Genomic DNA, 27,108 nt, shown 5'->3' on the forward strand with positions numbered 1-27,108 from the left:
AATCATGGGTAAATTAAGACATATTTCAAAATTTCTAAATAAATGGCTGACCAAGTGATTGCCTCAAACCACTCAGCTCAGTTTGCCCCTGCAGGAAATAGAAATTTTTAGAAATTTTAGCAGAGTGTAACAATACAAAAAAAATCAGTAAGACAGTAAACCGTGTTAATCCCACCGTTCAGAGGAGCATCAGAGATGTTCATAAAATATATAAAAATATGGTTCAAGATGCCAAGAAACATAAAATTGTTCGTAAACCAGAAACTATGAGCCATGTTTTCCTCTTTTTGTTGCTGTTAGGTGCTACTCTGATCAGGTGACACTCAGGGTTACCATGGTAACATTGGTCTTAAGCCTTAGACTAGGAGTAAGGTGTCTAATTTTTTGTCTTGCAATTAGTCAGTCGTTATTTTTGCGAAACTGTCTAACTTGCAATAGACTAATCTATGTGCAAAATTAAGACTAGTCTAAAATATAGTTGAGACACCGGCTCGTTCTCCTGCGTCCTCCCGACTTTTACTTTGAAAATCACACAGCGGAAGTGGTACGTTGATTCTGGCCCGTTCAGCGGCACCAACTTTCGCTTCGTTACTTCATAACAAGATGGACTGGAATGAAGACGACCATGTAAGTCGGTGTTTATTTTTTCCCTTCTTCTATTGTCTGTATTATTATTACCAGGTTTCACTTTAATGACGTAGTTTGTCCTAATGTTATCTCAGCGGTTTGTTAGCTTTAAGCAGCTAGCTTAATGTTTAATGTTAGCCTGTCGGTGTAACGTGGAATAACCTGTCTTCAGTCATCGACACAGACGAGTCAACTGTCAGTTAGTCAGTTAGCTTCGGTGGGCGTAGCTAGCCTGCTGCTAGTTACCTGATGTGAAAGTGTTAGCTACCTTTAGCTAATCTTTCCTGAACCTCAGCGGTCAGATTTAAGCTAATGTTCTTCGTGTAAAGGTGTTAACGTCCACGTTGTGGAAAGTCTGTTTGATTAGTCTGATGGCATGATGATGCATTGACAACCAACGCGTGTTTAACCATTTCATTGCGTTGTTACCTTCCTCTTCCGCCCCTGATAAAAGGAAACTATAGTTAATCCTCTTTCACAACTATCCGGGCTGTTTCATGGCAGCAAGTCGTTAGCTGGATGTATTCATCCAAATCCACATGTTGTTTATAGTCATAACAGCCAGACAGCGGTTAGCTTTTGCCATATGTTCCTCAGTTAGCCATCTGTCTGGATCATGACAGCAGCAGCATGTCATAATCCGAGAATGAACATCAGCAGACAGACTGGGATGAAATAGCATCCATCAGATTCATAACAGAGGGTGGAGAACAGCAGCCAGGTGCTGGTGATGTGGTAAAGGAATAGTTCCCCCCAGAATACAAAATTAACTCACATCAGTTCACATCCATGCCAGTAAAATCCCCATTGAAATGTATAGAGTTTTAGCAATATTCCCTTAGTAGTCCCAAATAAGATGATAAGCAATAAGTAATTATTACGTGTTACTGTTGACATTTTCAAAATAATGTAAAATGTTTGTCACAGCCAGCTCGTTTTTAGGACCACAACTAACAATTATTTTCATTATAATGAATCCTTTTTTTAATGAATCGATTATTTGTTTAGTCTATTAAATCGCAGAAGAAGTGTAAAATATCCATCGCATTATCCAAAGTCCAACGAGATTCCAATCAATATTCAATAAACCAGAGCTCAAAAATAAGGGTTGCCCACTTGCAAAGTAAAATGCCATGTTGTGCAAGTAAATTTGACATTTCCAGGGGCAAGTGGTAAAAAAAGAATTAAATTGTTAAACTATTTTGATACTAAATTAATCGTTAAAGTTATTTTTCATGCAAAATGACAGAAAATATTATTTTCTTCCTAAATGGAGTATCTTTTGGTTGTAGACTGATAAAACAAGACATTTAAAGACATCTTCAACTTTAAAAAAAAAAAGTGATGGACATTTTTCAGTATTTGCATATATTTTCTAAATGTTGCAGCCCTAGATAAATATGACAGTTAACTTCAGTCTTTGTTGTTATTTGATAACCACTAATAAGTGAAGCAATTTGAACAGGGGCAAGTAAAAATTGACTTTGGGCAAATAGATTTCTGACTCACTTGCTCAACAGACTAAGTGCAAATAAACATTAAAGTTAATCCTTGTAAATGTTTAATTTTTAGTGTATTAAACAGAATATGTGTTTTGTTTTGTTTTTTTGCTTGATAAACCATTTAAACACTAATTGATAATCAATTTTTTTCCTGATTGGATTTTTATGATTTGATTAACTGTTCCAGCATTAAATTTTATATGGTTGACAACAGGGCTGCACAAGTTGCTATTAGATAAGAGACGGTTGAGCATTGTCAGGAAATGAGGGGGGAGAGATGGGGGAAGTCATGCAATAAAGGTCTTTGACCAGGCTGGAGTGATGTTGTTCATCCTCATGCTTCCTCAAATAAATTCATCATTCTCCCCAAGCCACTAAACCAGATTCACGGCCCCAAGAGTCTTATCGTGTTACTGACCTAAATCAGTTTACTGTTCTGTGCCAATTTTGACCAAATTCTGTGTGTTTCCCTTTTTTATGTGTTGCAGGGTCACGGCCACATGCGTGACGGCTGTCACCATGGACATGGAGGTCATTCTCACAGTCACGGGCCGAGAGCAGCGCACCCCTTCATGGCAGCTTTTCACGGACAGTTTGGCAAAGGCGCCGATCCGGCAATGAGCCTCAGTCAGCAGCCGAAGAAACGGTCACACATGGATGACAGCAGCAGTTGGGACATTGTGAAAGCATCACAGTAAGTGGTGGAATAATAGCTCTGTGTCAGCTGGTGGGTATTTTAATGTATAGTTCCATTTCATCCACAAGTGTCAAAGACAGTAAATAAGCAGTAATTTGATGTTCTTCAACAATCTTTTTAAGTTGGTGTAATCTCTTCTTTGGCAGTGGGAAGTCACAGATGAGCCAGTTCTTGTACATTGTATAGCTTAATGCACATTATAATTCTTGTTTATCACAACCTGGGTCTTATTTTCATATATATTGGTTAAATAATCTGCTTTATTTGGAGGTAAATAATAAATAATAATCCTTCATTGTGCTGATAAACTGCATGTTTAGGAGAAGTGGGATTAAATCACACATGTGAAAGTCACAAGCAAGTCTCAAGTCTTAATCTTCAAGTGTCAAGCAAGTTCCAAGTTACTGTAATGAGAATAAAGCAAGTGAAGTCCCTGCTGTTAGTCAAGCAAGTCACAAGTCAAGTTATGAGAAATTTTATAGATCTCTTTATGATTTCTACATTTTAATCAGTTAAACAACAGTAGTCATTAACAGTTAAGTTTTATTTTCGACATTCACAAAAACGGTTGCAACCTGCTTACACCTTATGAATCTTGCTGACATTTAACATTTTGTGACAGCTAATAATGAGACTCTTAAATGACCAACAATGGATAGTCGGTTTCTGAAATTATAATATAGCCATAGAGCTCCAGAGGGCTCTAAAGTGAAAACAGAAGTATGACACAAAGATTTACATCACAGTATTTAAACCTCCTGCACCGGTTATCCTTCAGGGGGATCACACCATTTCTCACTAACCTGTTAACACACCTGTCTAAGGTGCTTCTCATATTACACTGAACACCACTATTCTCTTACTGCTGTGTTCAACGACATAATCCTTGAATCCAAACGGGTTTATTTTTAGATTTGCCTCCTCCGTGACAGAGACATGAGACAGTTTGGGGAATAATTTTATTGTTCTGATCATGTGATTGGTTGTGTTTCTTGCCCCACGGGACATTGTCATCCCAGAAATTAGCTTAGTGAGTAAAATGTTATTACTGATGGAAATTATGGCCCAACCTACAAAAACTATGTCAAATATATTTAATATTTGACATATTTTATAACAATGATTGCATCATTACACAATGTTATACAGTGATCTTACTAATGATTTTTTCTAAGGTTCTTATAAAACATTCTTCAGATATTATTTAGTGTCAGTAATCAGTAATCAGTATCAAATAATTTATTTGGCCTTAAATGTCAAAACATGTAGAAACATTTTGTTTTAGTAATATTAACCAAAACATTGCCGCATATAGTTTAGATGTAGATAACCTAAAACCTTCCCCTGAATGGTTCGCCACTGAAACTATGACAACCACCGGGAAGGTGTAGCACCTTGATTATTTGTGTTGGAGTTTTGTGCACAAAGGTGTGAAATAGTAAAATCCACCGGGGGTGGACGAGATCCGCCCTGAGTACCTCAAGTCTCTGGATGTTGTAGGGCTGTCTTGGTTAACACGCCTCTGCAACGTCGCGTGGCAGTTGGTGACAGTGCCTCTGGACTGGCTGAGCTCAGCCAGGTCCCATTGATAGGATCTCTATTTTTTTATTTTTTTATAAATTATGCTTTTTGTTTTGCACTCAAGGGAATATCAATCAAACTGGTGTTGGTTTATTCATTTTAAGAATGGTGTCTTTTTAGAGTCTTCAGTTCATAATGGTAAAATAGTAAAACAATTCTCATTGCTTTTTAGTTGGATATGAGGTTCAAATATATTACAAGTATAAGGAGTGCAGAAGTAACTACACACCTCATTCCTGCTCTGGCACTGACAAATATTTGATCAATATATTTGCACAGGAGTTGCTCAACAAAACTCTAGGAATGTTCAAAGCCTCTCGGAGATCTGTGTTTAATTAGCAGTCAGAGGGTGATTCTTTTTATGTCCAATTTGAAAGGAATTTATAAAAAAAACAGCAAGGCTTCACAAACCTGCAATGTATATCAGTTGATTAGTACACAGCAGTAATAAAAAGAGGTAACTGAGCTGCTAGCTGCTTTAGCTGCATGCTTTTGCTAACTCATCAGCAAGTTGAGGTTCAGCAGAGCAAAGGTCACTGTTCTTGTGAGACAGGGAAAAAACGAAAAGAATCTGCAGAGCCGCTCCTCTCTGTTTACTCATCTCACCCTCTGTCAGTGTAGTGGGAACCATGTGTTCATGCAGATTTTTTTTTCACACAGCCTGAAGCTATGATTAAATGAACTTGAGTTTCTACTTTAGCACAAAGAAAGAGAGTTTATTGTCTGTCAGCGAACTTTCAGTTGAAAATTTATTGATGATTCTTTCTTGCTTTAGCTGCAGTTTTGTTTTGGAGCACTCTGCAGCTTTGAACATTAACCTGGTAGTTATTATTATTGGTGCGTTCATAAAGTGTGTTTTTCTCCTGTCAGGTTCGGTATCCTTGAGCGCTGTAAGGAACTGGTGGAAGCGGGATATGACGTCAGGCAGCCAGACAAAGAGAATGTCACTCTGCTGCACTGGGCGGCCATCAACAACCGCTTAGAGCTGGTCAAGTAAGACCTGCATGCATATCACACCAGATACACCAGCATTACACCAGAGAGACATGAGGAGCCTGTTCTGTAAGCAATTTAATATTCTACTGCAGGTTACGCAACACATTTAAACACAGAGGCTGTTGGAGTAGTGGTCCTTTATCAGCCAGTGTTTCAATAATTTGGGTGTAAATTCAGGAGACCTATGTTCTGTATCTCCTCAGCATGGAGACCCATGAAGTTTCAGTCATATCTGGATGAGATCATTCTTGGATGATTTTGATTGGTTAGTTTAAGTGAAATAGGCAGAACACTGTACATTACAGAGTATGCTCAGGAAAATGAGATGCATGAATTTAGAGTTAAATGTAAATGGATTGGTGTTGCTGCTGTCAGTTGAATTTTATATGAAAAACAAAAAGCTTCAGTACAGTCAGTCGTTCCTCTGGGACTTCATTCATTTGATTTTTTCACTGCCAGAAGCATCTGACAGGTTTACGAAAAAACATCTAGAAAAGAAATAGAGACAACTGAACTGAAATACAAAGAGCTCCAACACAATATGTCCTGAACGGCTGCCTCTGATTTGCTCTCTGTATTTTCTCTGCTGTTTCCTGACAGGTATTATATTTCTAAAGGGGCGATAGTTGACCAGCTTGGAGGAGACCTGAACTCTACTCCTCTTCACTGGGCCATAAGGTGACTGAATGACCAGAAAGGGATTCACTGCTAGAGTTTGCTCTGCTTTCCGTTTCCACATTTTATTAATTCTTGGTCCAGTTGTGTTCACATAATATTTATCTTTCAGAAGAAATGTTAAAAACAAACATTACCTTAATTTTCAGCAGCTGTAGGCTGCCATTAAAAATATGAATGGCTAATTTGTAATTGTTTGGTTAAAAAGTAAATTAAAGACAAATAGAAAGGTGTGTTGACTCACAAATGATCAGTGATGTAAAGAGAAACACTGATCCAAACTTTGCTTTAATCCTCAGATTCAAAAAGCACATCTCTGATGCATTCCCAGTTCTCATAACTTTTTCTTTACTTCTAATTCAGAAGTGGTTCTGATACCCGAACCTATCCATCACAACTGTAGGTGCATGCACTGCAGGGCTACTCTGGTAGAATGTTATGGGTATGGAGGAATTTCTGATTACACTTTTGATCATGTTTTATGTTGGGAGTCTCCATCCTGTCCACCGGTACAGATAAGATGAACCTTGGAGAGATTCCAGACCCCTTTAATAATGAATTGAGACACACACTGACTGAGAGCTGCCCATATCTGTTTTCCTCCTCCCTCCCAAGTGGTATAAGACTTTGTGGTATGCATTTGCATTTGCAGTCATTTTTTGACAGAACTAAGGGAGATTATTTTATCTGGTAGTATGTAGTTAAAAAAAACAAACACCCAACTGTATCACAACTAATTAAAATGAATTGCTAATCGTGCTGCTGGTGTCTGATTGGCTCTCAGCACGATGATATGTTGACTTGTTTTGAAACATTTTTTGTTCAGTACCTCCTCTTTAAAGCTGTCTGTGACTTTTGTCAATGATGAGGCAGGGCCACCTCCCCATGGTGATCCAGCTGATGAGGTACGGAGCAGATCCCTCCATCGCAGACGGAGAAGGTTACCGTGCTCTCCACCTTGCCATCCTCTTCCAGCACATGGCCATAGCAGCTTATCTTATGGCTAAGGGACAGGTCAGACTCCACACAAATACTGTATTTGACCCTTTCACTCTGAAACACTTTTATTTCTTTCAGCGGTCTCTTCTCACTGCATCTGTGGAAGTCTTTTTCATTTGGCACAGGTTTATTTTCCTGGGCGGTAATCCTCTCATTTGCCTCTTTGTCCGCAGGAAGTCGATGGGCCTGACTGCAACGGACAGACACCACTGATGTTAGCAGCCCAGAAGATTATTGGGTAAGTAAATATGTAAATACCTAAATATTATTGTATAGTGACGCTGTGATTGGAGGTGATGTCTGTAATGTTTCTTTGCCTTTGGTTACCATTAGTGGTAACTGTTTTTTTAACATGCAAAGAATTAAGGACAGCAAACATCAAAGTTGTTGCATTAGTGACATTTAAATGTTGCTGTTACAGTCAGAACCAGATGATGCTGCATACACAGGCATCTGTTTTATGACTGTTGGGTGATCTGTCAGCGTCTCAAATAAACATGGAAATCAAATCAAATGACAAAGAACCAGATAAACCTGAGAAAAACAAAAAGGAAATTTGTCAAGTCAAAACATCCTGACATCTTTGACTTGGATGGAACATTATACTGCAAAGCATTAGCAACATAGACTTTAATAAGTGACTCATTAAGTTCATTAGTTCAAGGTAGCACATCCTACAGAACCAGCGCTTACTGTGATAAAGCTTTTAAACCTTCTTCTGCCTGGCAGTCACAGTTAGTGTTGAGCACTGGTTATAGTGTATTAATAAACAAAGAACAGTCTTTTGCCATTCCTGGCATAGAGTTTTTGATTTCTCTTTTGCTTTGATTAGGGAAAAATGCCTTAAAGTATAAGAATTTGAAATTCAATATGTTAAATAAAAAAAAAATATAAAAGATGTGTATAATGTGTGAAAAAAGCTGCCAGTATCACAGCTGTGGTTAATGTTTGGTGTATCTATCAAGTGTCTTCAGGTGTCAAAACACAACATTTGAACACTCCAGAACGACATTGTAATCCCTGTTTGAGTTTAGAGGAGTTTGTAAGTCTGTAGACTGTATTAGGTATCTAATACAAACGTGTTGTTCTTCTGTTCCAGGCCTGAACCCACAAATTTCTTAATAAAAAATAATGCTTCTGTGAGCGCTGTGGACAAAGTGAACAGGAACACCCCGCTGCACTGCGCCGTGCTGGCAGGAAACGTAGACGCCGCCCACATCCTGCTGGAGGCTGGGGCCAGCGTGGACGCAGAAAACATCAACGTGAGCCTCACACAAAAAGCAATAAGTCTTAAAGTGTTTTAGTCTGCTTTCACACTGTGAGTAACACATGCCTCCAATCAGCAGCAACTTATTTATCTCAGCACCAGAGAACATCTGGCCGATTAGCAAGCTGAGAAATAATGGATGTTGCTCTACTTGTGCGACCGCCTAGCATCAACAGTGAATCTGTTCTGCACTTTGTTGCCACTGCAAAATGTTGAAGACCAATAAGAGTTCTTAGTTTTCTGAATTTATTTTGAATACTTACTGGAATAATCTCACAAGTATTAGTTTTATCTCACAGTTTTGAAAGTTGTGGTGACAGACAATCTTTAAGTCCCCTGAAAACTGTGTTTGGCTTATTGTTACTTCACTTGGATGTTTGAGCTTAATTGTGCAGAATGATGTATGTGCAGAGTTTGACAGTAGAAGGCTGTTTTCACACTTCTGTACCAAGGCTGCGGAAGTTTACTGTATTCACCTTAAATCTGAGTTTAACACATTCTCCACTAGAGGAGAGTTTAGTCAGCCAATAATGGTTCAGAATGCAAGTTAAATAAGTATGATGTGGAAGCTTGAAACCTCCAGTTCACATACACAGAGACGTTGGTGTCTAGCAGTTAACTTTTGAAATAAAATAAATTTTTAAATTCTGGATTTTTCAGTGAGGGAGAAGGGAGTAGAGGGAGGGAGGGAGTAGATAGAATTACAAGAAGTATTTTTACTTACCTGTCAAAAAAGAGTAGTTATATGTCAGAGGCATGTCTGTGTAATAGGCTGATAGCAGAGGGAATCGAGGACTTCTGTTTTCTTAACGGCCACATTATTACACCATCCTGACACCATTTCAGTGAATTTACTGGACAGAACATGTTCAGATTGGCTGATAACACTTGTTATAACCTTACATTTGAATTTAATCAATAATGATGGTGTATTTAATGCTTCTTCTTCAGGGTCACACGCCCATCGACTTGGCCCACCAGGTGCACAGCCCACTGCTCATCCACATGCTCAACCGCATCAAACAGGAGAGGATTCGCTCCAACTCACGCTGCGTGCGGCTCGTCAATAGATACAGGGTATACAGACACTGAATATCAAACAAAGACTAGCATAAAACTTCTGGTCAAACAAAAAAAAATCTCCAACATTCTCCTGAAATGCTTTCCTGTGTGCATCTTCCAGGTCTTTCTGCAGTTTTTGCTCTGCACTGCCATATTTGGAAGTGTGGGCGCCATAGTCGATATGAACTCAGAGTCGTGGTTGCTCAAAGGGATCCTGCTGGCGTGTGTGATAGGTGTGATGAATGTGGCCTCAAGGTGAGGACACATTTCCACTCAGCTGTTCTCTTGACTGTTGTGAATGTAAATGAGAAGGAGTGAAACAAAACCCACATTCTGCTCCAGTGTTCATGTCCTCCATCTGCATGTTGTACAAAACTGGTTGTTTGTCATTTAGTAAGAAACATTTGTGTCTCAACAGAAACTTCCCGAGTCCAGCCTTTCAGGAGCTCCTGCCTGCCACATCCCTCATGGCTTCAATCTTCTGGATGCTCGTCACCTGGTGCTTCTGGTTCCTGCCAGATATCCTTTGCTGCCTAACATTGAAAATGAGGCTCAGAGGCCAATATCTGTATTCACAGGAGGAGGAAATTAACCAGAATGCAATGCAGCCACAAGGCAGGGTGCATTTTAAGTAAAACATTTTGCAGAGATGCACAATACAGATTTTTTTTTTTACAGCTGACAGGATAACTGATAATTACCTGCTACTCATGGCTAATTACAATAAAATAATAGATAATTTCACATTCATTTTTGTATTTTAAAAAGGAGTTCACATGTTCATTTTTTTTGGTAAAGTACATTAAAAAATATTGCAAACGTACCTTGTCTATTAAAGAGCATTTTGCTTAAGAATTCAAATTAAATGTTTTGACATAATCAGTCAGAATCACACATTGTTGTAGTCAGTATTTATCAGCTATAATTTCATTATCAGAATAATAAAAATTAATATAAATTTGATCTTCACAGTTATGATTAAAAAGGGCAAGTTTATTCCTCATTGGGATTTGTTTTACAGGCATTCTGGGAAATGTAGGATGTCTATCAGATGAAGGCATAGACACGTCTTGCACTGTCAGAGGTTCAGATGGTGTTTTTTTCATTGTAGGCAGAGTGAGAGACACGTCACCCAATGGTTATTATCATTTCCAGAATAACAGGAAATAACTAAGTCATGTGACCTGTAAGCAAACATGGCTGGATGTACGTGCAGTGAAGTATTCACTGTAAACAGTAGCCAGTACACTTAGCAGCTGATTTCCCTTCAGTCTAATGTCATGTTTGACATGTTGGCTTTTCCATCAAACTGATGAATGAAGAGTTTCTTAACCTTTGACCCCACATGGGCCCAGCGCCACAGTTCAGGTCTTGTTCACTCTGAATGCCACTGCTCTGCTCTACTACTACCTCCGCACCTGCAGGACCGACCCAGGCTTCGTCAAGGCAACAGAAGAAGAGAAGAAAATGGTGGGAGTGCCGTTAAATGTTAGACACTGAATAATATTATCTTATATTTAGATGTTTTAAGCACAAATGAACAGCTTTGTTTGTTTATTTGTGTCGTCAGAATGTGTTGGTGTTGGCTGAAGCTGGCTGTCTGGACCCCAGAATATTCTGCACTTCTTGCATGGTGAGATTTAAACACAAAATCTTCAGTCCCTGAGCAGGAAACCAAGAAGAACATCTCATACTGATACTGTTTTACATTACTTTGTTCACAGACGAAGAAACCAATGAGAACAAACCACTGCTTCTCCTGTGACGCCTGTGTGGCGAAGCAGGACCACCACTCCCCCTGGATCAACGGCTGCATTGGTACGACAAATTGTAACAAGTAACAAGTGATTACCACAGCCAGAAAATACAGTAACGTGTAACTGTCCGGTTTGACAGCACATTTTTACACCAAGGATGAACAGTCCTGTCTTTCAGTGTAATTGTCAAGCAAATTTGAAGCAAATTTTGGAAATCTCCCTCTTGAAACAAGTGATGAGGCCAGCTACGTTGTAGGAAACAAAAATGGTCAGAGGTTGTTTTTTTCAATTGGGCAAATTGTAATTATTCTTTCATGACAACTACATTAATGAGGAAACAGCTTATTCTTATTCTTCTGATCAGTCATGTGAGTTAAACATTTGATATGTCAGAACTTATTCGGAAACAGTGTTTTCGTCTCTCAAGGGCATTTAAGTCTTTTTCAAAAGAGGCAAAACTCACCTCAAGCAAGCATAAAAACTTTGATGCAAAATTAATGAAAGTTTTTTGAATTTTGCCGTTCCATCAATCTTTTATGATGCAATACTTTAAAATGCGCATAAAAATACCTCAGTGGAAGCACGGCTCACAGTCATTGACAGAAGTTGAAAATGACAAAAAGTTGATGCTACAACAAAGCTGAAATGTGTGGGGGGTTTTTTAACAACTCACAAGAGTTAACATGAAAAACGTTATTGTAGTGGCCAAGTTGAAGGTGATCTCCTCTCTAACATGTTTCTTGTGTTCCAGGTGCGAGGAACCACCACTACTTCGTCCTCTTTCTGTTCTCCCTCATGCTGATGGGAGCCTGGATGTTTTACGGTTGTCTCATATGTGAGTGACTCGACATACAGAGTACAATAACACAACAATCTGACACAGTTTTACATTTACGCTGGATTCACGTGCCTGCCTTCTGTATGTTCTTCAGACTGGGCGACTCACTGCATGCTGCATTACGAGGAGCAGGGCCTGTGGGGGGTGGTCTCTGGCCTGGTCAGCTGCTCTCCCTGGGTACTCAGCATCTTCCTGCTGGCTTTTTATCACACCTGCTGGTCCGGCTCCATCCTGATAATGCAGCTCTACCAGGTGAACCGCTTAATGACTTTCTACAGCTCTCATAAGTCTTGTTTCCATCAACATGTCTTTTTTTAGCGCAGAGCGTCACACTGGAAAAGTTTGATGGAAACGGAATAACTCCAAAAAACATGGTTAATTCTGCAAAAAACCAGATCTGATGTGACCTTCCTCAGATTAACATGTGAAACAAGCATAAATGTCACATTTCCGTTGTGTTTTCTACGTTGTTTTCTACTAATTGAGCTTCAACTGGCGCTATTTTAATTACATAATCTTGTTGTACCCTCTTCTTCTGCAATAGTATAATGATTTTCCCACTGGAGAACTGGCACCACCTACTGCTTATCTCGATGAGCTCCTAAGTAATAATTGTATAATGGTTGTGGATGGAAACAAGCATTTATTTGCATTTTCTTTTGCTGATTTACTCAAAATTCAGTAAATCTTGTGATACATCTGGATGAAAGCACAGTTCTAAATCCTATGAACCATGTTCTCTGTCTTAAAAACCAAACCCAGAGAGGGCAGCCAATTATCTGTCCTCATAAATTAAACAAATTTCTTGTTTAGTCTCATGAATGACTTTAAATTTCTGCTAATGTAAAATAATATCATACTTTTATATTGTAGTTTCTGATAACTATGAAATATCCATAGTAATCATGTATAATTACTTTATAAAAACTAATAAGTTGCCAAAAAAAAAAAATCCTGAATTTATTGCATGAGGTATAAAACATTGCTTTTATTTCAGACCAACTGTAATCACAACTGACTTTTCATACCTTAAGTTGTCCAGTCATTGTAACTAAGCTTCTGTTAGGGGTTGTCAGTGACAGGAGAGGACAAACCTGTCGATCCAGTGCATGACATCTCGTTCTGTTTACGGTCCACTGATCTCCTGTGTTTATACACACAATGAGTGTCTTCTGTGTCCGTGTGGTGACTGATGAGTTTCCTTTGTGTCGGAGCAGATTGCCTTCCTGGGACTGACCACAGCAGAGCGGACGAACCTGATATTCCACCAGAGGAAACTCCGACAATCCGTCTCCCTGAGACAGAATCCATACAAGTGAGTTTATATTGGGGATGTCGTTGTTTAGTGCAGTGCTTTTGAATATTTGCTAAATTATTTTCATAATTTATGTTCATCATCTTTGGTTTCAAAACAGCGGGTCAGGACGCTTCTGAGTTACATGTTCACAGCTGTCTGTGACTGTGGTCTTTAAATTATGAACTTAGTCCACATATTTGTCAGCTGTGTTGAAGCTGAGAGAGACGAGTGGACACTTTTTAGCTCTGACACAGCACTGTGTTCATTAAACAGACACACAAACAAGCAGGAGGAGAGAAATGTTCCCATAGATCATCACACAAGACGGCACCACAATGTCATTAAACTGACTATATCAGCATATAATCTCTATTTTACTGACAAAAAAGAAGAGATGAAAATATTATAGACTAGTTTGTTTTCAATGCAGCAATTCCATGTCCTGTGCAGTGCAATTGTGTGCACAATGTCAGGACTACACCAGCAGCACACAATGAGCACAGTCAGGACTCAGAGTAACTGAAATGAATTATTTTACAGAGCAAGTTAAACTTAACAATGACAACAGCAGGGTTTAGGAGAAGAAAACATGAGAAAGCGACAGCCTGTTTATCCTGGAACATATAAAAATCTTCATGTTATAAATCCATCAGCTCTGTGTCTGATTAGAACAGAGCAGATGAGCAAACTCACTTGTTGACTGGTGTGCAGTTGTGTTATGTCATGCCTCTGTTGGTTCTGTGATGCCGACATGCTGAACACTGTGGGGCGGCTTTGTGCTGGCACTGCTTCGTTCAGTGTAAATACACAAAGCTGGCTTAAAAGCGAGCTTGTTGCGTCGATATTGCAGAATCTCTGTGTAAAAAAGGCTATAAACTCAGGATTTTTCAACAGACTAATCTGTGGATCATTGACATACAGGCCAACATAACAGCAGAGACCACAGGGTTCACCTCTCCTGTTTTTCACAGTGGCATAAAACTGATGGAGAGTCTGGGTTCACTTCATTTTAGCGATTGTTGTAAAATTAATAGCCACATCTTTTCTCAGCACAACAGGTCTGACGGCAGCAAACAAACCTCATATTGTATTCTGTTAAAAGATCCCAGCTTCATTTCTTGACTTTTCCAGCTCTTCAGTTTCTCTGTTGTGTCTCCTTTCGCCTTCATCTTCCTCCCCCATCTCTTTCAGCCACTCATCCTCACTCTTCCCAACCAGTAAAACAAAATTCACTTCAAAATCTGAAAGTTTGTTAGGTGCAGTAACACTGATGTAATTTGGTCTGAGGAGTGTGTTTTAAAACAGCTTTGAATGCAGCTCAGCCAGTCATAATCAAACACAGGAACATATAAGTGCAGCTCTATAATACCATGTCCTTTAATCAATATTTAATGTTAGAGGAATAATGTTAAAGTTAATGGCTGTGTTGTAATTGTAATGCAGGAGGTAGCTTTATGCTTTTCAGTCATGGTCTCGTGCATTAATGAACTTCTTACTGTACATTAGTCCTGATTTATTCCTGATTGATTCCACTGTGCCAAATGATGTTAGTCTCTATGGAAAATCAGGACTTAAATCAAATTGAACAAATGTAAGCTGATGTTTGCAAACGTCTCCTGGCAGCTTTGTAAATGTACAAGTTGATGTTAAAATGCCTGCTGAAAATTGTAAGCCTGTGCACAGATCTGAAAATGTAAGTGGTGCATTTAGAGTATAACTACTTGTACTCAAATATTTTCAAATTTCACTCTGCATTAATTAGTACAAGTTAAATAACAATCAGTCTCATCAGGAACTTCTGTAGTTTTGTTGAGACTGTTGAAGCCCACGATGACAGAATCTGACAAATTGTGTTCCAGTGTGCAGCTGTTCTCAGTGTTGAATTGAAATCAGCTGCAGTGACTCAAATGAGTAGTTTGTGGCATCCGGTTAGAGATGATTCAGTTTGGGTGAGGTTTGAAATTTAACTGATGGAGCTCTGAGTGGGATGTTGACTTCAGGGGAAAGAAAGTCCCTGATGAATTAATGTACTTGCATGATTATCTGGTTTGACTATACTTTTTTTCTGGGCTGTAACTGTGGTTACAAATGAATTTTATATGAAGAAAATATAATAAGCAATCCTCCAATTTTATATTTTGGTGTGGGAGGAAGAATTAAATGATAAAATATCCAGTCAGACGTGGGAGAACAAATGTGAAACAGTTTTTTTTCTGTTTCTTGTTCTGTGTATGAGCGCGAGTTTGGTTGGGAGAACCTTGTTTGTTTCTTTGTTGCTCCTAAACTGAAAACCAATTTAATATCAACAAAACATATATGTTGAACAGATTGTGGGGATGAGGGGCAAATCATCACCACAGTTTCTGGAACTGGATACAGATGTTTTGGGAAAGTATTTGGAGAATCATGCAGCATATTTTTTGACTTTATTTGGGTGATCTACCAGCAGGAATAACAGGAAACGATAAATATCTCCTGAAAATATTAACTGTAGCAGCAAAAAAGCAACCACTCATAAATGGTTATATGCCAACCCACCTACAGCAAATAATTGTGTTGAACTCATCAAAGAGATTCATGAGGTGGAAAGACTAAAACTCTCTGAGAGAACTCAAGCAGACATAGCACAAACTTGTCATATAGTACAAGATAACTAAAATAAAAACAATAAACCAAGAGTCAGCCTTGTTTGTGTCTCTATAAAAGAGGAGCCGATGATCATGTAAGATTTTCTGTTTCTCAGTCTCGTAAATTAGTATCTCGTTTTCCATGTTGACCACTGCCTGAGGGGAAACAGAAACATCAAGTGTGGATTTTGACCAATTAAAATAGGTACAACCAGGGCGAGCGTTTTTTCAAACAAGCAACACATAATTTAGATTTTTCACTGAATCACGGAGCAGGTTCGGACATCTTCATCTGGAAAAAATAATCTGATGTTCACTTGTTTGTGTCACTTTAAGTTAGGAGGCAGAACAGATGTAATGTTCTGTAAAGGGAGAATTCAGTGGTGGTGAAGTCCAGTCCTGAATGGTTCTCTGATTGTGTCTCTGCAGTCTGGGCGTGGTGAGGAACCTGGTGTCCTTCTTCCAGCTGCGTTGTTGTGGCCTCTTCAAACCGGCCATCATCGACTGGACGCAGCAGTTCCCGCCCGGCCGCGACCAGCCCATGTTCGGACACACCGACATGGTCTGACCTCCCCGCCACCCGTCACTCAGGGTCAAGGATCAGACTCTTAACAGTGGTTCTGGACCAAAAGCACAAAGTGTATTTATTTATTTTTTTAACGGTTTGACTCCTTGTGAAGAGAGACCAAGACATCCGAAGTTGGGAAAACACGTTGTGTAGATATTGTTCGAATCGGTTGCTCTTTGTACAGACTGCTGCTGCCTTATACTTGACCAATGTAAGTGAAATGAAAATCACAAATGTTTAAATTTGGGTGAGGTTCACAAACCTTAAAGGCCTAAATTGTAATTGAAGTTGTGAGATGTTTTATATGAACACATCAAGCCTATTTTTTATCGTCTGTTCTGGGAAAAAAAAAGGAACTTTGTACGTGTAAACAGTTGGTTTTATGACTTTTGTAAGAGTTGCATGTGTTTAATAATGAATGACCACTATAGTACTTCAATAAAGCAATGTTGTGCCTGTCTTTTTAACGGCCTCTGTGTGGATAATATAACAAACACTGTACATCAGTAATTATCACTGCGGTGAGGTTTGTAAATGTCCAGGGTGTTCAACTCAGCGATCGATTCTGAAGCCTCATTATGTGGTGGTATTAAGCAAGCTTATTGTTTTTCCCTCATGCTACATGAAAAAAAAATTCATGAAGTGTTGCAGCGTAGACACCATGTGTTGACAACTACTGTACATCATAACGATAAATACGGCAACACAGTCCAATTCATATTAATAGTATGTGTCCGCATTAACAGACCTGACAATCGAATTCTTGGTTTTAAACCTCCATGAACTTTGTGTGATGTCAAAGGAGCCTGTTGCTATGACAACACTACAGAAAATTATCACCAACTCAGCAACTCCAGATTGGCAAAACTTTTCAAAGTTTATTTCAAAGCGTAAGAGTTTGCGTGGTGATTAAAACTCAAAAGTCTGTTGCAGTACTTGAAATTTTGAGTCATCTAAACTTTTTTTTACAGTGTAAAGTGATTCTCGTGTTTGCAACTCTAATACCGAATTTTAGATAAGCTTTAATATTTCATCAACTAAAATTTGCTTCATATAGGCTTCGTCTGTAGCCCGGTGCGTTTTCCCCTAAATTTTGATGGTGGCTAGTTTTCTTGAGCCTCCATATGCTCGCTATGGACGCCAAATAAAAACAGTGTGTTCAGTGAAAAGAGAATTCAATAGTTGTGGCTCCAGACCGATTTTTTTTTTCTTTTTTTGGCCACAAGTGGCTCTTTTCATCGTAAGGGTCAGAGAACTCTGACAGTGTCTTTTAGCTCATAGTTTTGATTTTACAGCACATTTCCTGGACAGTTCAGTTTGCAGCTTTCATCAACAGTTTTCTGCAGCTGTTTTCAGTGAAAAAAGCTCGAAAAAAAAACCTAAAGAGGCAGGAGCCGGTGAAGAGAGGAGAGTGAAAAGCACATAATGGGAAAAAGTACCATTCCATGTCAAAATGTCTGCTGTGAAAAAGGTCTGAGGCTGACTGATCCAAGCAGACCTGCTGATGCTGGTGTGACAGTTCAGATTGTCAGTAATCTTCCAGTATTTACCAGTAGTGCTTTATTTTGATCTTCTCATATATACAGATGAATGCTAATTTTGCTCTGTGTGTGCTGGAGGCATAAACAAATTAAACTGTTTGCTGGGATGTTAGTCAGAATACCTTAATAACGTGATAACATATCAGACAGTGAGCTGTTTCAGGTCGTGGAGCTCTTCTGCCCTCAACTGGCCAACACAGTCACACCTGCAGAGATACAGAGAGGCAGTCAGGGGCAGACCCGAGATCTGCTCTTCAACAGGCTGCAACAGGCTGACAACTAAAGTGGCACTGTGAAAAGTGGGAGAATTTATGAACGTGCACTTAGGAGACAGTTTCATTTGCTCTCCTGTGCTGCTCCTGCCAGGCTGAACCAGAGCTACAACCACGTCGTCTGTGACATGAATCAAGGTGGAAACTTGCTGCTTCCCAGTCTGAACACAGAGGAAAAAATGGCACTTCAAACATGAGTTTTTAAAAAATGAATACAAAGTGCTTTTTGCTTGTCCTGTATGAAGTAAAAAAAATCTGCCAATGAGTGAAGAATAACTTGTTAATAAATAAAACATATTCAGGATTGTTTTAAAAACAAGGAACTGAATTGTAAGCGTGATAGGATTTTTGACTTGATTTTTTTCAGCTGGTTGATTTCTACAAAACCTTTAAGACTGACACATGATCTCCCCTTACTTGCAGTGTTATTACATAGTTTCAGTATGTGTTGAAGAGTTTGGAGATATCAGACGTAAAAGATGTCTGTCTTCTCTCAAATATTGTGGATCTTGCTGTTGAGTTTTTCAAATGTATTTTTTGGAGCTTTGAGCACCACAGTGTCATCTAGTTGGTGCAACTTCCACCTGAACAATCTGGATGGATAAAAACTACTACATGTGGGGTGAACTGTCCCTTTAAAGGTTTAAACTGTCCTCTGATGGATGGGGTTTTACTCTGACTGTTTCCTCCGTGTTCTCCTCTCCTCTAATTTAATAGTGTGAGTCTGATAACAGCTCTAATTTCAGTTTGACAAAAACAATCTTATCCAGCTCCGCTCTGCACGGCTGCTCACACGTAATTGTTTGGGAGAAATGAACACATTCAGTTTGTTAATCGCTTGTTGTCTTGACTATTCTAATTAATTATTGGACATAATCATTTATGAATGCAAATAAGATTCTATTAATAATTAACTTTAACAAGAGGAGGCTCTGCTGATTGTCTTTTCACAGCTGGAGGGAACAGAGACGGAAATAGATTCACTGAATTAACGGGAGGGTTGGGAAAGCATTTTGAAGTTTTAACCATCAGAACTACAAATGATACCACAGTAAAACAAACAAAAGTATGATCTAAAATCAGTGATCTGTTCATCATGTCTCTAATGAACATGGACCCCAGACTGTACTTAAATCAGGGGTCTCAAACTGGTGGCCCGGGGACAATTCTGGCCCCCTCTCTACCTCCCCTGGGCTGTGACAAGGAGTCAAAAATCTAATATAATCCGTCAGTAATGTAATCCAGGTATCATAATATTAAAGTAATGTAACTTGATTACTGTCCATTACTTTGAGATTGCCTCAATAGTGAAATCATTTAGCTTTATAAAGTGAATTTAAGGCTGCAACGATTATTTTCAATCATCGGTAGATTATTTTCTTAATTAATGATTAGTTGTTTAGTCCATGAATGTTGATCAAAGCTCAAGATGACGTCCTCAAATGTCTTGTTTTGTCCACAACTCAAAAATATTCACTTTACTGTCACAGAGGAGTGAAGAATCCAGAAATTATTCACATTTAAGAAGCTGAAACCAGAGAATTTTGACGTCTTTTCATACAGAAATGACTTAAAGCGATTAATCAATTATCAAAATAGATGCAGATTAATTTAATAGTGGAGTAATATTAGATTAATCGTGGCAGCTCTAAATGTTTTCGTTGTTAGGTTCATCTCTTTGTCCAGCTTTTTGTTCCTTTGTTGTACATCATTTATTGATTGTTTCATTCATTCATTCATTGTCCATAACCGCTCATCCTTGAAGGGTCGCGGGGGGCTGGAGCCTCTCCCAGCTAACACTGGGCCAGAGGACGCCCTGGACAAGTCGCCAGTTCATCACAGGCCGAGACACATAGAGACAAACAACCACTCACGCTCACATTCACACCTGTGGACAATTCAGAGTCACCAGTTAACCTATTTAATGCATGTGTTTGGACTGTGGGAGGAAGCCGGAGAACCCAGAGAGAACCCAGGTGGACACAAAGAGAACGTGCAAACTCTGCACAGAGAGGTCCTGACCTGGACACAGACTCCCCAGCTCCCCTCAGCCGGCTGGAGGATTCAAACTCAGAACCTTCTTGCTGTGAGGCAAGAATGCTAACCGCTGCAACACCATGACACTGATTGATTGATTTAAAGATGAAATTTCTTCATTTTTTTCACTAGAGGCTCATTATTAATAATCCCAGTTTTTACTAACTGTATCTATAATCTGATCCAGATTATGAAATCTCGTCTCAGGTAATCTGTTACTCCCTGAGCCTGCTGGCTGATACTTCACATCCAGAAAAAGCTACAGTTTTCACCACATGCTCTGTGATGTTTGATGAAAAACACCAAAAAACAAAAGCGCTCAGCGAGCCATTTTCATCATAATCATAAAGATGGATTCAAAATGACAGAAGAGTTACTGAGTTTGTGTCCACATGTGTGTAAACATGTATAGAAACAGTAGCGTTGTAAGTACTGATTTTAATGCTCTGATTCTGATAAACTCCAATCAGGGGACAGTTTACTGTAACAAAATCCTTTTATTTTGAACTCATTAACCAGACCACCACCAAAGTACTTTGCAATATTTTACTGAGTTTTTAAGATAACAGTGATTTTAATATATTTCTGATTGACAGTGTGAGGGTAAAGGCTGAGTCTCCATGGAAACAGCTGCCGTGTGACACAGTGAACGCGAGTTTGAGATGCTCACTGTCGTTACTCCAGCATGGCCTCGTTCCCCAGTCCAAATCCTTTTGGGCCGAAGTTTTTGGCGTAACAGACTGAAGCAAAAGTTAGAAAACGATGAGTTAATTTTCTGCATTTCTAAGAATTTTCTGTGTGTGTGTTTGTGTGTGTTTGTGTTTGTGTGTACCTTTACAGTAGATCTCTCCATCCTTGTCTGTCACTGTGGTCGACTCCAGGCTTTTCCCACACAGGGCGCAGCGGAAACAGGTTTTATGCCAGGGCTAAACACACACACACACACACACACACACACACACACACACACACACACACAACTCTGGAGTCAATGAGACACAGGTGAACTCAATCTGTTCTGAATCAGTTCTCTTATGACCAGGAGGAGAAACATGTTTTCTGTTTTCCACCAGCAAGACTGATGTTCCCTCGTGTTTATTAAGAGCATCTGACAGTGAGTTACTCCTTCATGTTTATCAGTTTGATAAATGTTCTGTGTTTGTTCCATTTATGACTAATTTTAGCATTTAACTGATGTATTGTTTGTGTTTGAATATTACTCTAACTTTGTACTCTAACAAATTAAAACAGAGCTAAAAGAAATTTATGTCAAACTAAAAGTCCAAACAAAGCATATAGTCACGCAGATCCAGAAACTGTTCAAAGCATGTGCCAGAGCAAAAGAAGACAGTCATAAAAATAGTGGGAAAAGGCTCCACACACTGTTTGATGTCCCCAGAAAATAAATAAATAAAATAAAGCTAAGACAAAACTAGCTTTTAAACCAGAACTAACAGTCTAAAACCTGATTTTCACCCCATAGGAACTGCAAACTTCACTTCAGAACTGCTGTGGCGCAGTCAGACACAGCAAACTAATGTTCTGTGGCCCTGAGTGTCAAAGTTCAGTCATGAATTCTATGCAAACAGAAGGACGTAGGTTAAAGTGAATGTGTCTCGCAGGTTCTGCTCGAAGTTTCTGCTTCTTAAAAGGAAGTTTTTCCTCGTCACTGTTGCCTCAGCAAACACCAAAAACACTTTTAAAGAAAAAGTCACAAGAGGTATAAATCCAGGGGCAACAGGAAAACAAGTGGAACCAACTTTACATAAAAGAATGATGTATTTTAAGATGTATGAAATAAAAAGTACGATAAACTAAATTATATTAAAATTAAAGCCAGTGACAAATCAGGACACTCCTTACCTTCCCTCCTCCCATCACCTTCTCTGCTGCGTAGACGGCTTTGGAGCAGCGAGGGCAGCGATCTGAACTTCCAAACTTCTGAGAGAATTTACTGGCACTGGGGTTTGAAGGAGCTGATTGTGGTTTAGAGCTAAAAAAAAAAGAAAAAAGAAAACATTGTTTGATCATTTACTTCATAAAGATTTCTTTTTAATCTGCGAACAGCCAGTATGCTTTTATGTAGTGAATATCTTTGAATATTCACCTCTGTAAGTCACAAATTCACAGTGACGGAGTAAGTTATCTTTACACCCTGCTGTGTCTTAACTTTCCATTTTTTTAATATCAAAGGTAAATATTTTCTAGTTCTCGACTTGTTTTTGTAGCTGTTTTTGTAGGAATCTTAATCATACTGGAGGATGATTAAATTAACTTCAAATTAAAGGTTCAGGTCACCCAAATCACTGAAAATGAAAGAAAATTTCTAAAGCTGCAACGACTAAAATTATCAGCAAGTTTTGATCTGATTAAATTAATAAATTGTCTGATTCTTAATATTTTATGGTTTCTTTACTTCTCTGTGACAGTAAACTGAATTATCTTTGTGTTGTGGACAAAACAAGACGTTTGAGGACGTCATCTCGGCAAACTCCGATTGACTTGACTTTTTTTTTTTTTTTACCATTTACTGACATATTATAGACAAAGCCTCCAATAAATTAATTCAGAAAATAATTGACAATGGTTGGTCACAACCCTAGAAATGTCTAAATCTCCAAACCTTTGCACAGAAAACTAAAACTACCTATACAGCTCAATGCTGATGGTGAGAAAATATGTTACTATATGCAATTTGGGAGAAATGACCCTTTAATAAAAGGCCAGACTTGTCTCTATCTGCAGTGTGAACACGTACTCATGAGTCTGCAGGTCTACGTTCTGTCCAGGAGGATCGGAGCTCAGAGCTCCAGCTCCTTGTCCGTATCCGTAGCCTTTTGGCCCGTATTTCTTGCCGTAGCAGGACTTGCAGTAAATCTCAGACTCGTGCGCTGCGACCGTGGTGCTGTCCAGCCCTTTCCTGCAGCTCACTGTGTGAAAGAAACATTTTTACACGTTTGAACCAGTTATTGTCTGATCGTTAGGCTGCTGGGTGAACTGGTTTCGCTGTGTCCAGACTGGAGAATGTCATGGTGGAGTGAACGGGGTTAAATAAGGCTCCCATCTTGCTTGTTTTATCAGTCAACAGAGGCATTACACATAGTCAGATGTCTTGTGTTTCTATTTATAAGAAGAGAGTGTGAGGTGAATGTTTGAGTAAAGATGAACACTTAGCAGATGGATGAGCTTATCACAGAGGCCTTTCAGAGCTCCCACTGGACCGATCCAGCAGCCACAGACTCACAGCCAACCAACTGGAGAGAGAGAACAGTAAACACATGTGAGGTGTCGGCTCTCAGATCTGAGTCTCTGGATTAGACCGCTGCAGCGGGGAGATGGTTTCGGCCTAAAGACCTTTGGCTATGCCACAACTTGACCACAACTGACATTCAGGTCAGGGACGTCCGGCCAATCAGAGGAAGAGGAGGCTGCCACACCCGGAGGGAGGCCGTTTGACTTCTGGAACATGCACGATGTTTTACTCAGACAGATTTTTCTGTGAAACTTCTTGATTTGCTGCAAACTAACCAGGATTTGCTCTCTTAAAAGTGGTGAAGTTATCTTCTGTTTACGTCACTGTTTCAAGCTCTTATTTTGATAGAAACTCTTGTAAGAACAGGTGCTGCAAATTGGCATTCATGATAAACACTATGATGATCACATCGCACATCTGCTTTCACTTTGTCTAAGAATATTTATACCATAAATAAATGATAAAGGGCATTTTATGGAGAAAAAGTGATGGTGATAGCAGAGAGAACAGTGCTGGTTAAACTGTAAAAAAGAATAAGTAAAAAAGTGATAAGATTATATAAAAAGAGAGGAAATAAAGAGACAAAATGACAGAAGGAACAGGAAGTAATAATCTTAAGACGCATGCAAGAAAGAGGGAATAGATAAGAGATGGGAAGGAAGCAAACAAAGAAGAGACGAGGCAATAAATAAAAATAAAGTATGGATACAAGATAGAAGGAAAAAGCAAGAGGCAAGAAAACAAGCAGTAAGAGGAAATGTAAGTTAAGACAAGCCATGAGGGAGAATAAAGCAAAAAAAGAGGAAAAAGATTGAGGTAAAATTGAGCAGAAAATAAAAAAGCACAGAAAAGAAAGTAAAGCAAAGACACAAGGAAGAAAGAATGGTGTTAAAAGAGCAAAAAGAGACAGGAGGGAAAAGAAAAATAAGGGATGAAACAATAATAAAATGAGAAATAATAAAATGAAATCACTAAAAAGGCTGGACTGTCTGCTACAAAAGAAGAGAATACTGATTGAAGCTCCTGTGCTGCTGAGAGGCTCTTCAGTTTTCACAGACGCCACCCAAAGGTGTCGACGGGCGTCTGATAAGAGCAAATGAGACAAACAGACGCAGGAGCGTTAAATAGGTCAGTGTGGTTCTGCTGATCCGCCATGACACTCTCCCAGTTGGACCAGCGAGGAGAAGAGAGAAGAACCAGTTTGCTCACTGCACATGAAACAGGTCTTATGGAAGCTCCTCCCGTTACACTGGATCTCCTCTGCATGATACACCGTCTTCTCACAGGCCGCACACTTGGCTCCTCCTCCCCAGTTTGGCATCTGAGAGAAACGAAAAAACAAACTCAGCTAAGAGCTTTTAATTTAGATTACTGATCCTGCCAAATGTAAAAAAAAATACACCTATAATAGTTCTGTGAAGGACTGATCCATTACTTAGCTTTTTAGAAGAATACTTTGTACTTTTACTGGAGTATTTTTCTAGCAGCAGTATTTTACTTGTAATTGAGTCATATTTTAGTAATGTAACAGTACTTCTACTTGAGTACAGTACTCTTCCACCACATGCTTATACCAGTATCGGAAGTACCTTCAACACTGCATGAAATGTGGGATCAGGTATTGTCTACATGGACCGATCCAAGTCACGTAACTCATTAGCCCAAAAATTGGACCCTGCTACCTCCCACTGGCGTCCTGTATGACATTTTATTTGTATCTCTGGTTTCTTCATTGTGCACCTTTTACAAACTAAGCAGTTTGTTTATTTGTGAGTCCCGCCATTCCCCCAAACCACGTACTTGAACACTCATAAAACTTGGCAGCTGCGTCCGTTGTGGTAAAAATTTACGTCTGATATCGGTTTTGGAAATGACCATGACAAAACAGCTTGACCATACCCTTTAACGAGTAGCCCTCGCAGCATGTTTGCATACTCAGACTTACCAAATCAGCCTTTTGGAGCCAAACCCTAAACCCAACAGGAAGTTGGCCATTTTGAATTCACTGTGCCACTTTAGGCACACTTTTTTTTTTTTTTTTTCATGTATTTCCACACGTTGTACTTTAACCAACTCATTCTAGACCAGTGTTTCTCAAACCTTTTACACCATGTACCACATCAGAAAATACTGACACTTTATTTTCTTCATTTTCAACACAGCTGCTTAAAATAGTCCCCTCCTGATCTGCACTCCTCTTCATAACAGTTCTCGTTTAGAGCCACAATTGCAGTGTCTTCTGAAGCATTTGTTTTCATTTTACCTCTGCTAACTATCTTGCCATCTCAGTTTAGCTTGTACCAGATGGATGACGTGTGTGGATGTTACGTACATTATTGAGACTACATAGCAGAAACATTTCAGTGATCTGATATCTTTTTATTTTATTAGAAATTTTGTAGTATGCTGACACTATAATATGTTTTTAAATGTATTTATTTCAGTTTTTAAAGACATTTCTGACAATCACTCATGTACCACTGGAGGGAGACAACTGATCAACACAACTGATCAGACTGAAATGTGTCCAATCTAAAGACTTGCGCGTTACGAGTTTTTTGTTGGAGAGCGTGTCCGTGGTATGGCACTTGTTGTAGTTACATTTTATAACGTGACAAATCTGTAGTTAAGATCTGCTTAGGTTTGGAGACAGAAAACCTGTGGTCAGGGTTGTGGAAAGACCAGATCATTGTTCACTCTTGCGAGACCTTTCACAGGTCTGCCTTCTAGACATGACCTGAAATCTAACCCTACCTCCGTTTATATCTTGACCTGCTGGCCTTTTTAACATGCAGTCTAGTACTCTAACTGTGTTACTCATAGTTTTTTGTGTCACTTTGACTCATCAGGTTTGACTCTAACGTCAGTCTCAGTAAAGGCTTGGAGATGTGGCGGTGCTGCCCTGTCTGGCTTTCTGTCTGACATTCCAGTTTCCAGTGATATCAGGAGGCTGCCCACCACCTCACAAGACTGGTATGTGATGTTCCAGGAATAGATGCTTCACTGAGACATCAGACAGACAAAAGCCAAACCGCCTCTCCATCAAACAGTTCTGGAAACTTCTGAATTTTCAGGAGAAAAATCAGAAATCTCACATGGAAATGACTCCTGACGTTTAAATTCATGTCAGATGGAATAAAGTCTGATAAAGTCAATGTAATCCCACCTGTAAAATCTACTGTATGCAAAAATTCTAATCATAAATTAATCCCTTTTGTAATAAATCACTCAACGAAGAACAAGAAGCTTTAACACAAAGGAAATTAGTTCTTACCTTGAGTCCAGCCCGTGTGCTTCAGTGGCAGTTGAACGCTCCCCACCGGCTTAAATACTGTCCATCCCTCCATCACCACAGACCACCGGTGACGCTTCAGTGAAACTATCCTCCTAAAATAACTTGTGACAGAGAAAAGCCCTCTGACCCTTCATCACAGGCCGAAAGAGGCCTGAACATCGGCCAATCGAACATTTGTCCTGGACTCGGACACAAAACTCTGACTGACAGCTGCGTG

The 27,108-nt window shown here is 39.2% G+C and overlaps 2 protein-coding genes across 3 annotated transcripts; one reads left to right on the top strand and one right to left on the bottom strand.

Moving 5' to 3' along the window:
- Positions 1-509: 509 nt before the first annotated feature.
- zdhhc13 (zDHHC palmitoyltransferase 13) lies at positions 510-16,960 on the top strand. 2 transcript variants are annotated; one of them, XM_084731044.1, is made up of 17 exons: positions 510-627; positions 2,618-2,823; positions 5,278-5,400; positions 6,004-6,081; positions 6,948-7,092; positions 7,251-7,315; positions 8,177-8,339; positions 9,296-9,421; positions 9,528-9,661; positions 9,825-9,925; positions 10,752-10,876; positions 10,977-11,039; positions 11,131-11,224; positions 11,915-11,998; positions 12,096-12,253; positions 13,219-13,316; positions 16,355-16,960. In XM_084731044.1, the coding sequence occupies exons 1-17, from the start codon at positions 604-606 to the stop codon at positions 16,491-16,493; spliced, it is 1,926 nt and encodes a 641-aa protein (XP_084587170.1). In that variant the 5' UTR covers positions 510-603; the 3' UTR covers positions 16,494-16,960. The 2 variants fall into 2 exon arrangements, with proteins under 2 accessions (XP_084587170.1, XP_084587259.1); XM_084731133.1 differs by lacking the exon at positions 510-627 and adding an exon at positions 771-956.
- Positions 16,961-20,820: 3,860 nt separating this feature from the next.
- On the bottom strand, positions 20,821-26,891 carry csrp3 (cysteine and glycine-rich protein 3 (cardiac LIM protein)). Its single transcript, XM_084723416.1, has 6 exons — positions 26,871-26,891; positions 24,806-24,917; positions 23,102-23,273; positions 22,207-22,336; positions 21,176-21,269; positions 20,821-21,083 (listed from the first exon to the last, which is right to left on the bottom strand). The coding sequence occupies exons 2-6, from the start codon at positions 24,915-24,917 to the stop codon at positions 21,019-21,021; spliced, it is 573 nt and encodes a 190-aa protein (XP_084579542.1). The 5' UTR covers positions 26,871-26,891; the 3' UTR covers positions 20,821-21,018.
- Between the last annotated feature and the right edge of the window lie 217 nt (positions 26,892-27,108).

This window comes from Lutjanus erythropterus, chromosome 1 (genome assembly GCF_056507025.1).
Source record: "Lutjanus erythropterus isolate fLutEry1 chromosome 1, fLutEry1.hap2, whole genome shotgun sequence".
Classification (NCBI taxonomy): Eukaryota; Metazoa; Chordata; class Actinopteri; order Lutjaniformes; family Lutjanidae; genus Lutjanus; species Lutjanus erythropterus.